Genomic DNA, 10,950 nt, shown 5'->3' on the forward strand with positions numbered 1-10,950 from the left:
TTTAAAACTTGTGGTAAATTAAAATAGTTTTTAAAATAAAATTCTCTGTAATCCTTCTATGAATCACTGAATTAAAAAATAAAATTCATTAAAAAATAAATGACAAAATGAAAAAGGCAAATTCACTTATTCTCTTTGAAAACATCTTTTGTTTGTTTGTTTGTTTTTGAGACAGAGTCTCACTCTGTCGCCCAGGCTGGAGTGCAGTGGCTTAATCTTGGCTCACTGCAACCTCCACCTTCTGGTTTCAAGCAGTTCTCTGCCTCAGCCTCCCAAGTAGCTGGGATTACAGGCACCCGCCACCACACTGGCTAATTTTCGTATTTTTAGTAGAGACAGGGTTTCACCATCTTGACCAGGGTGGCCTTGAACTCCTGACCTCGTGATCCACCTGCCTTGGCCTCCCAAAGTACTGGGATTACAGGCGTGAACCACTGCACTGGGCTTCTTTGAAAACATTTAAGTGAACTTACTATGACTTGAGAGGCAAGGACATGTTGTATAAGCTTGTATAGTTTTATCAGTGGCTACAAAAACTAATTGCTGCCTCTTTATTAGAATTGCTTGGAAAATACAGTGTAATTTGAGTTCAAGTAGAATATGCTAACTAAATTTGGTAACATCTGTTGTATTTATTTAGAAAAATATATCTGGGCTGGCCGCAGAGGCTCACGCCTATAATCCCAGCACTTTGGGAGGCTGAGGCAGGTGGATCACCTGAGGTCAGGAGTTTGAGACCAGCGTGGCCAACATGGTGAAATGCTGTCTCTACTAAAAATACAAAAATCAGCCAGGTATGGTGGTATGCATCTGTAATTCCAGCTACTTGGAAGACTGAGGCAGGAGAATCGCTAGAACCCGAGAGGCAGTGGTTGCATTGAGCTGAGATTGTACCACTGCACTCCAGCCTGGGTGACAGATTGAGACTCTGACTCAATAAAAGAAAAGAAAAGAAAAGAAAAAAATCTCTGAATGAAATGCAGGCAGATTTTTTTTTTTTTTGAGACAAGGTCTCATTCTGTTGGCCAGGCTGGAGTATAGTGGCACTTCAGCCTCAACCTTCTAGGCTCAAGTGATCCTCCCACTTCAGTCTCCCAAGTAGTTGGGACCATGGTCATGTGCTACCACATCCAGCTAATTTTTTTTTTTTTTGGTAGAGATGGGGTTTTGTCATATTGTCCAGGCTGGTCTCGATCTCCTGGGCTCAAGGGATTTTCCCACCTCAGTCTCCCAAATGGCTGAGATTACAGGCATGAGCCACCACTCCTAGCCCAGGCTGACTCTTAAATACATTAGCTGTAGTTAGCTTTACCGCATTTTCAGGAACATAAGGCACAGTTTGGGAGCCTTCTGCAAAAATTTTCAAGAGTCTCCAAATAAAAGCTGAAGAATACATTATATATATAGTGTATATATAGTATGTATGTATTTAAAAAGTACATATATGTATATATATTAAAAAAAAATATATATATATATTTTTTGAGAGAGAGTCTTATTTTCTCCGCAGCCTGGAGTGCAGTGGTGCATTCTCAGCTCACTGCAACATCTGCTTCCTGGGTTCAAGCCATTCTCCTTCCTCACCCTCCCCGGTGACTGGGATTACAGGTGCCTGCCACCATCCCTGGCTGATTTTTGTAGTTATGGTACAGACAGGGTTTTACCATGTTGGCCAGCTGGTCTCGAACTCCTAACCTCAAGTGATCCGCCCATCGTCGCCTCCCAAAGTGCTGGGATTACAGATGTGAGCCACTGCACCTGGCCACATGATATATTTTTTAAATAAAAGAGAATTTGGCATTGTCAACAATTTTATATAATGAAGAAAATAATTTTTATTTGAATAGACAGACTAGATCTGGAAAAAGGCCTTGTTTTAGAACTAAGACAGCAATTATACGAACCTTCCCCAAAGGTCAGCTTCTTTTTTAGTCCTCTTTCTGGAGAAAGAGGTCTTAACCTAATTCCGGGCAGGAGTTTAGGAATCCCAAACCTGCATGCAAGGAACATTTTGTATGAAGGTACATTTTTGTCAAGAAAAGGTCCATAGCTTTTATCAAATTTCCAACAGTTGAGACAGTTTTAAGAATCATTGGTTTATGTACTTAACTGACTGTCTTTGCTGTCTAGTGAGGTTATAAACTGGAGGGAGTGAGGGAGTAAGGATTAGTTGTGGCTTTAAGACTTTTTTTTTTTTTTTTTTTTGAGACAGAGTCTTGCTCTGCTGCCCAGGCTGCAGTGCAGTGGGGTGCTCACTGCAACCTCCACTTCTCGGGTTCAAGTGATTCTCCTGTCTCAGCCTCCGGAGTAGCTGAGATTACAGGCACACACCACCACACCTGGCTAATTTTTGTATTTTTAGTAAAGACGAAGTTTCACCATGTTGGCCCAGCTGGTTTTGATTCCTGATCTCAGGTGATCTGCCCATCTTGGCCTCCCAAAGTGCTGGGATTACAGGTGTGAGCCACCACATCTGGCTGCTTTAAGACGTTTTTGACACAACTCGTAATAAAATGTCATTTACATCATGACCTATATATAACTGAAACAAAAATTTATAAAACTACAGATACTCTCATAAACTATGGTATATCTTAACATTTCTATCTTATTTCATTTTCAAAATATTGATTATAACTTGCTAAATTGATTTCTTAATGTTTTGCTGGGTGGTAACCCATAATTTGAAAAACACTGGCCTATTGCATTATAGTTTACAAAATCGTTTCATATATTCTTAGTTTTCACAGCAGTCCCATGACGTACAAATGACCTTCTTTAAACTTAATTATTCATTAATTTATTTATTTTTGAAATGGGGTCTTGCTATGTTGCCCAGGCTAGAGTGCATTGGCTTTTCACAGGTGTGATCATAGCACACCGCAGCCTCCAACTCCTGTACTCTAGCACACCTCCGCCTCAGCCTCCCAAGTAGCTGGAACTATAGGTGCACACCACTGAAGACTTTCTTTTTTATTTTTACAGATGAGGAGGCTTGTCTGTAAAATATACAGAGATGTTAAGTGACCCGTTCAAGTCTGCAGTCACTTGCAATACTTGACAGAGTCGAAGTTTGAGCTTGGTTGGTCCTAGGTTTGAACTCCAGCTTCACTGCATCTTTGGTTACATGATCTAAACTTTTTCCTTCCTCTTCTCAATTGTAGGGAATAATACTAGCGCAGACTCCATAACTGGATAAGTCCTAATATCCTAAATCTTGTCCCTTGTCATTTAGGGGTCCTCTCTTGGAAGTTTTAGATTTCCCTATCAGTGTGAGAGGTTCTTTCCTTTTGTTTCTTCTCTGTCCTGAACCAGTGGTTCTCAACGGTGTATTTGCATCAGTGTCAATTAACTGTGGAACTTAAAGTTGATATCCCTGGGCCTCCAGCTGCAATTCTGATTCAGCAGGTCTAGGGTAGAGTTTAGACTTTGTACAAGTTTTAAAAGCTCCACAGGTGATTCTTAAACATAATCAGAGTTGAGAATTTCTACCCTAGATACATTTAAATTGTCAGGCTTAAGAAGGAAACCCAGGATTTGGGGAGCTGCTAGAGACTCTTTGATCTCTTACAGTTTAGGGACTTAGTATAATGGTGCTCTGTCTTCCCCCTGGCTCCCAACCTTTGTGGGTAGGTGCAGCCGCTTGGAAACATAATCAGAGGTTAAGTGAATTGTAGAGAATCTAGTGGTTCTTTTCTCCCCACTACCTCTTTTTTGATGAAATATTAGAAATGAAAATGTTGAAATGTATTCATCGAGTATACAATAGGAAAAGCCACCTTGTGAAATGGTAAGCTTGTTCTATTGTTTAATATTTTCATAAACAATAAAGTATGTAATGTGTTTGATTTACAGAATTGAACAAATAATAGTTAAACTGTTAAACCTTGTGCTTTAAGTTAAATAATAGATTTGACCAGAAAAATAGATACTTTGTATATTATTACCTTTGTATTATGCTGAGCAAAACAGGAATTGACAAAAGTTTGTTTCTTAAAAAAAAAACAAACCTTAAAATCTTTCTCTCTTTTCTCTCTTTAGTTCTTTTTGGAGGTGGATATCTACTCAGACAGTAAGAATTATAAGAGGTCAGTTACAAATAATACTCCTTCTTGTTTACAATGTGATAAAAATTTTGTTCATGTTGTAAAATATCAAACTGTAGGCTTTTGTGTTAAAAGTTGACTTCCACAAAATAATATAGGCAGATTTAGGGTGGATAACCTGAAGTGAACAAAGAGTCTAACAGTGGTACTCAACTATGTTCTCTCTTTAATTCAGGATTAGAATCAGTGGAAGTGAGACAGGCTGTGGAGTAGCTTCTAGAGTGTCTGGACAGCTACTCAGTGATTTTCCATACATGACCTCTCTTTTCTGTTGGTCTGTAGGCTCGTGCCTGGGAAATACTATTCAGTACAGTTGCTGGACAGGCTTTTTAGCTGTTCACACTGAGTTGCCTCCAATCTACATAACCGTTTAGAGAAGGCTGCCTCCATGGTCTTCTTAGCTAGGAACTTGAGGCTGGCCTTATTGAGACTCTCACTTATTAGCCCAGAAACCATGTTTTATTAACTCTTTCTTTTTCTTCTCCCATGGAATCAAAGAATTCTGCCTTTTTTTTTGTGGATTTTCTCTTTTGTGTGGTCACCTAACTTCAGTCAGACTGCAAGCTGGAATCTGCACCTGAGTGCCTTGTTTATTTACCTTGTGAAGAAGGCACCCATTATGTTCTGTTAGTTGGGATGGGATTTTATTTTTTGGATCTACTGTTATTTTTAAACTTAACTATTTACTGCTGTAAATGTGAAATAGGCTTTTTGCTGTTGTAACTTTTGATGTTCTTCAGTGTGGTCAGTCTGTTGGAACGTTCCCCTCCCTCCCCCTTTCTTCCTTTTTCCCTCCCTTTTCCCCTTTTCCCTCCCTCTCTGCCTTTTTTTCTTCCTTTCTTTTTTTTTTCCTTTTGAGGCGGAGGGAGTCTCTGTCACCCAGGCTAGAGTGTAGTGGCGCAATCTCAGCACACTGCAACCTCTGCCTCCTGGGTTCAAGCGATTCTCATGCCTCAGCCTCCCAAGTAGCTGGGATTACAGGTGCCCACTGCCACGCCTGGCTAATTTTTTGTATTTTTAGTAACGATGGGGTTTCACATGTTGACCAGGCTGGTCTTGAACTCCTGATCTCAGGTGATCCACCCTCCTTGGCCTCCCAAAGTGCTGGGATTACAGACATTAGCGACTGTGCCTGGCCAAAAATAATGGGAGCCCTTTAAAGGTTTTTTTTTTTTTTTTTTTTAAGAGTCTTCCCTCTGTCACCTCCCAGGTTTAAGCGATTCTCCTTACCTCAGCCTCCTGAGTAGCTGGGATTACAGGCACACGCCACCACGCCCGGCTAATTTTTGTATTTTTAGTAGAGACGGGGTTTTGCCATGTTGGCCAGGCTGGTCTCAAATTTCTGACTTCAGGTTATCTACCCGCCTCGGCCTCCCAAAGTGCTGGGATTACAGGTATGAGCCACTGCGCCTGGCCTGTATTTTTAGTAGATATGGGGTTTGCCCATGTTGAGCAGGCTGGTCTTGAACTTTTTTTAAGACCTAATATTTCAAGGGAGAAATGTATAGTAAATTTAGACAGTAAATTTTTTCTGTTGCATGATACTTTTTTTTTTTTTTTTTTTGAGATGGAGTCTCGCTCTGTCACCAGGCTGAAGTGTAGTGGCGACCTTGGCTCACGTTGCATGATACTTTTATATTTGATTCTAGTTTTATTTTATTTTATTTTATTTTTGAGATGGAGTTTCACTCTGTAGCCCAGGCTGGAGTGCAGTGGCGTGATCTCTGCTCACTGCAATCTCCGCCCCCTGGGTTCACGGCATTCTCCAGCTACAGGTGCCCGCCACTACGCCCAGCTAATTTTTTGTATATTTAGTAGAGATGAGGTTTCACCGTGTTAGCCAGGATGGTCTCGATCTCCTGACCTCGTGATCCACCTGCCTCATCCTCCCAAAGTGCTGGGATTACAGGCGTGAGCCACTACGCCCAGCTGATTTTAGTTTTAAAGATAAAAGTTAGCTAAAGTAATCTCCAGTTCACATTCAGGAAATGTTAGGCTGGGCTCAGTGGCTCACACCTATAATCCCAACCCTCTGGGAGGCCAAGGTGGGAGGATCACTTGAGCTCAGGAGTTTGAGACTAGGCTAGGCAACATGTGGAGACTCTGTCTGTACAAAAAAACAAAAAGTAGCCAGGCATAGTGGTGCATGCTTGTAGTCCCAGCTATTTGGGAGGTTGAGGCAGGAGGATTGCTTGAGCCTAGGAGTTTGAGGCTGCAGTGAACGAGGATCATGCCACTGCACTCTAGCCTGAGTGACAGAGCAAGACCCTTCCCCCCCCGCCCAAAAAAAGGAAATGTCTGTAGTTTTCTTTTTGTTTTTTGAGACAGAGTCCTGCTCTGTCACCAAGGCTGGAGTACAGTGGTGCTATCACAGCACACTGCAGTGTTGAGCTCCTGGGCTCAAACGATTCTCCCACCTCAGCCTCCCCAGTAGCTGGGACTACAGGTGTATGCCACCACACCCAGCTAATTCAAAAAAATTTTTTTTAGAGATGGGATCTCACTATGGTGCCCAGGCTGGTATAGGTTTTCTTTAGTTTTGTTTTAGCAGTCCTGCCAATTTGTTAATTACTGTTTTATTCTTGTACCACAGTGATTCTCAACCTTTAGGGCTTGTGAAAGCATAGATTAACGGATGCTGACCTGTAGGTTCTGATACGGTTAGTTGGTCTGGGGTAGGGCCCAAGAATTTGCACTTCTAGCAAGTTCCCAGGGGATGCCACTGGTCCACGGACCACACTTTGAGGACCACACTACTCTAACGTTTATAAATGCTGTTTGTCTCTGTAAATGAATAAACTGTGACTCAGGAATTACACCAGAACAATCGTGCATATGTAATTTTCACATGTTCAGTGGTGATTCCCAAACATTTTAAAGTATTGATGGTTTCTCATCTGATATCAAGCACTATTGTCCACCTACTTTCATACTTCACAGTGGGTTATAGCATACAGAGTTATTAATAATACATTTATTATCTATTAATGTACCGTATCTTAGAGCACCTCAAAATCACAGTTGGGATTTATTTATTTATTTATTTATTTATTTATTTGCAGTTGCAAGATTTAATAGAGTGAAAACACAGCATACAAAGGGAGGGGACCCAAAGAGGGTAGCCATTGCTGGCTCGAATGGCTGGGTGTATATCCCGATCATTGTCCCTTCCACTGTGCTCTCAGGCAACAGATGATTGGCTATTTCTTTGCCTCCTGTTTTTGCCTAATTAGCATTTTAGTGAGCTGTCTTTACTACCTGATTGGTCAGGTGTGAGCTAAGTTACAAGCTCCGTGTTTAAAGGTGGATGCAGTTACCTTTCCAGCAAGGCTTAGGGATTCTTAGTCGGCCTAGGAAATCCAGCTAGTCCTGTCCCTCACTTCCCCCCTCTCAATAGGAAAACCCAAGTGCTGTTGGGGAGGTTGGCTAATGACCGCTCTAATTGCGTCCTGCTGAACTGGGGCGTAGGAGGGGTTGTGCAGTTGAGATTTCCTTGGGAGGGGTGCCTTCCATGTCATTAACATCGGAGCATGGGCTAGCAGGCTGGTCCAGGGGTCCGTGGTAGATCTTAGTCATGGACTGTATCTAGAGCTTCATTTAAAGAACTATTTGTAGTTTTACAGCTTCGATTTGGAAGAGACAAACTTAACAAGGAGATTAAAGATACAGGGTCCAAAGAGGAGCAGCAATATTATAGCTGCTAGAGGTTCTAAGAAGGGGAGGATCCAGGGCATCTATTGGCTGAGGAGGCCCCAGGGTCTAGTGTTTTGAAGCTCCTCTGCTCTACTTTGTATTCGATCTCAAATTTCTTTAACTTTCTCGGTGACGATTCCGGATTGATTAACATAATAACAGCATTCTTGCCCTAAAAATAAATAGGTTCCCCTTCTTTCGGCAGTTAGCAAGTCTAAAGCTCTTCGATTTTGAAGGACTACTGCTGCTAGGGAGTTAAGTTGATCTTGCAAGGTGACTAGGGAGTCGGCGACCCATTCCATGTCACCATTTAGTTCTTGAGACAGTTTGTAGTAGAACTGAGTAGAGGCTGTGATACCGCCAATGCCAGTACCTACTCCACCTAGCACTCTTGCTTCGATAATGAAAGGAAGAATGAGTACTTGTTGCAGGGCTTAGGTACGACATGATTGTATAAATCTTGTTCAGTGTAGATGGTCATAGGGGGCACTAAGAATGACAGAAAGCACATAGATTCTGAAGAGCCATTCAAACAACGATAGGCTGAGGTACCACAGACAAAAAATATTTCTGAGGATAGGCAGACTTCTTGTGGGAGGAGTTACCCCTCTGATGCATTGGGAGTTGGTTGTGTCTATAGTATTGCTACATTTTACACAGGTAAGGTTTGAGGTATGGGTTATTTCCAGATTGGAGACAAGAGATCCTACTAAAACGGAAGTGGTGTTTATATCTGTGATGAAGTTGTTCCATTGTTCAGGTACAGGGTTTGAAATGTATGGCCTGAAGTGCAGGGTGAGGTACATCCAACAGTTAGTAGGGTTTTGAGCCGAGACCTCCTGGAGCCCAGTGAGGGTGGTATTAGATAGGCTTACCAGGCGAGTATGGGTACGGAGAGTTTCATGTAGTTTTGAGAGATCCAGTTCTTTGTAGGGGCTAGGGGTGCTATGTACTCGGGTCAGTTGGGAGATTACTTCCTTTACGTGTTTTTCTCTTGCCTGATCTTGAACTCCACCCCCATTAGACATACCGGTATGGGTGAAGTAAGTCCAGTAGATAGTGGCTCCAAGTCCTCCAGGGCAACTAGGATTAATCATTTTCCCTGTCCAATAATGAGTATTTGCATACATGCAAGGGCTGGCAGAGTTATAGCAGTTGTGGGGCATATGGGTGTGGGCAGTGAAGGTGGGGGTTTCCTTAGATAAACTCCTATACAATGAAGCATCAATATTTCCCGGACGCCGCATTCTCCATAGAAACTCTTGGTAAGGGGAGCTACTGGTCGTACAGCGGCGTGGAGGGGTTGCAGTGAGAGTGAAAGGGGTAAGAGAACAGTAAAGAGAAAAATATGATAAGGGAGGGCCATGGGGATTTACGATATTAGTTACTTTCCTCCCAGTTGTCGTTTGAAGAGCAGGCACAGATCCTCTAGAGGTTCACAGGAATAGCTAGCGTTGTCTCCTGGAGTTTCGGGTTCCTTTGGCAGTATCCAGGGTTTGACTCGAGTGTGATGTATCCAAGACTCCACTCCAGCCACTTTAACCGCAGCTGGGGTAGATAAAATGACTGAGTAGGGTCCTTCCCAGGATGTATCTAGGGATGGAGAATTAGAGGGAAGGAACTTGACTAATACCATGTCACCAGGGTGGAATAATTCCTTTCCCTCTTCTTGGGGACAGGCTCCTTGTAATGTTTTAAGAACCTGTTGATATTTGGCTAAGGAGGTGATGTCTGCAACTAAGTTGGCCGTCTCTTGGTCAAGCACAAGGTCATTGGTTAGGAAGGGCCATCCATACAGCATTTCGTATGGGCTAAGTCCTGCTTTTTGGGGAGAGTTTCGGATTCTTAGTGAGGCTATAGGCAACAGAGCAGGCCATGCGAGGTGGGTTTCCTGGCTTAGCTTTTTTAGATGTCGTTTGAGTGTTTCATTCATTTTCTCGACCTTCCCTGAGGACTGTGGCCTCCAGGCGCAGTGTAAGTGATATTGTATACCTATGCCTGGGATACTCCCTGGGTTACTGTAGCCTTGAAAGCAGGGCCATTGTCACTCTGTAAGCCTCAGGGAAGTCCAAATCTGGGAATTATTTCATGAACGAGTACCTTTATTACCTTTTGAGCCTTTTCTGTCCTACAGGGGAAGGCCTCTGCCCAACCAGTGAACGTATCTACCCAGACTAGTAGATACTAAAATCCCTGAGATTTGGGCATGTGGGTAAAATCTAGTTGCCAGTCTTCTCCTGGATAATGGCCTGTTCTTTGTTCTCCTGAAGGAGCTTGGCGATAAGGCAGGAGATTAGTTCTTTGGCACACATCACAGGCCCTGACTATCTGCTTGATAGTTTTGAAAAGGCCTGGTCCAGTAAACAATGATTTGGCCATCTGATGGGTGCTATCAATGCCTAAGTGAAAGGTTTGGTGAAGGGTTTTAAGTAATTTCCATTGGTTAGCTGCAGGCAAAAGTATTTTTCCTTCTTCGGTGGCTAGCCATCCTGAGGGGAGGAAACTCTGTCCTCATGAGGGTCCCCATTCCATTTCTTCTTCTGAGTACTGGGGCTTGGTTTCTCAGAGGGGATTACTCCATACTAGGGGTCCTTCTATAAGTATTTCTAATGGAGGGTCCTGCCTTGCAGCTCTTTTGGCTTCAATATCCGCTTGGCGGTTCCCTTCTATTTCCCTTTCCTTTCCTTTCTGATGACCCCAGCAGTGTAAGACTGCCACCTCTAGGTTTCTGTACAGCCAGTAATAATTTCCTAATGGCTTCCTGATGTTTGATAGGTGTTCCCTCAGAAGTTAGGAATTCCCTTTCTCTCCATATTGCTGCGTGGGCATGGAGGACTAGGTAAGCATACTTAGAGTCCGTATATATATACCCTTTTTCCTTCTCCTAAATCTAGTGCCCGAGTGAGGGCTATGAGTTCTGCCAGCTGAGCGCTAGTTTCTGGAGTGAGGGATTACTTTCAAGTATTCCGTTATCACTGACCACTGCATACCCCGCTTTTTGAAGTCCTTTCTCTGCAAAGGAACTTCCATCAGTATACAAGTTGAGGTCGGGATCAATCAAGAGAATCTCTAAAAGGTCCACAAATGGGAATTATTATCTCCTGAATTAATCTTTTTTCTTTGTCTTTTTTTTTTTTTTTTTTTTTTTTTT

The 10,950-nt window shown here is 42.6% G+C and overlaps 1 protein-coding gene across 3 annotated transcripts in view; it reads left to right on the forward strand.

The window, feature by feature from the left end:
- The window catches only part of LOC108523483 (acetyl-CoA carboxylase 1-like), a 177,219-nt gene that overhangs the window by 83,030 nt on the left and 83,239 nt on the right, over positions 1–10,950 (forward strand). For all 3 annotated transcript variants that reach the window (XM_017864127.1, XM_017864130.1, XM_017864128.1), the window contains exon 2: positions 4,042–4,088. In XM_017864127.1, the coding sequence (XP_017719616.1) occupies positions 4,042–4,088 (47 nt within the window). The remainder of the gene's footprint in view (positions 1–4,041; positions 4,089–10,950) is intronic.

Source organism: Rhinopithecus bieti, unplaced genomic scaffold (assembly GCF_001698545.2).
Source record: "Rhinopithecus bieti isolate Rb0 unplaced genomic scaffold, ASM169854v2 scaffold_74621, whole genome shotgun sequence".
NCBI lineage: Eukaryota > Metazoa > Chordata > Mammalia > Primates > Cercopithecidae > Rhinopithecus > Rhinopithecus bieti.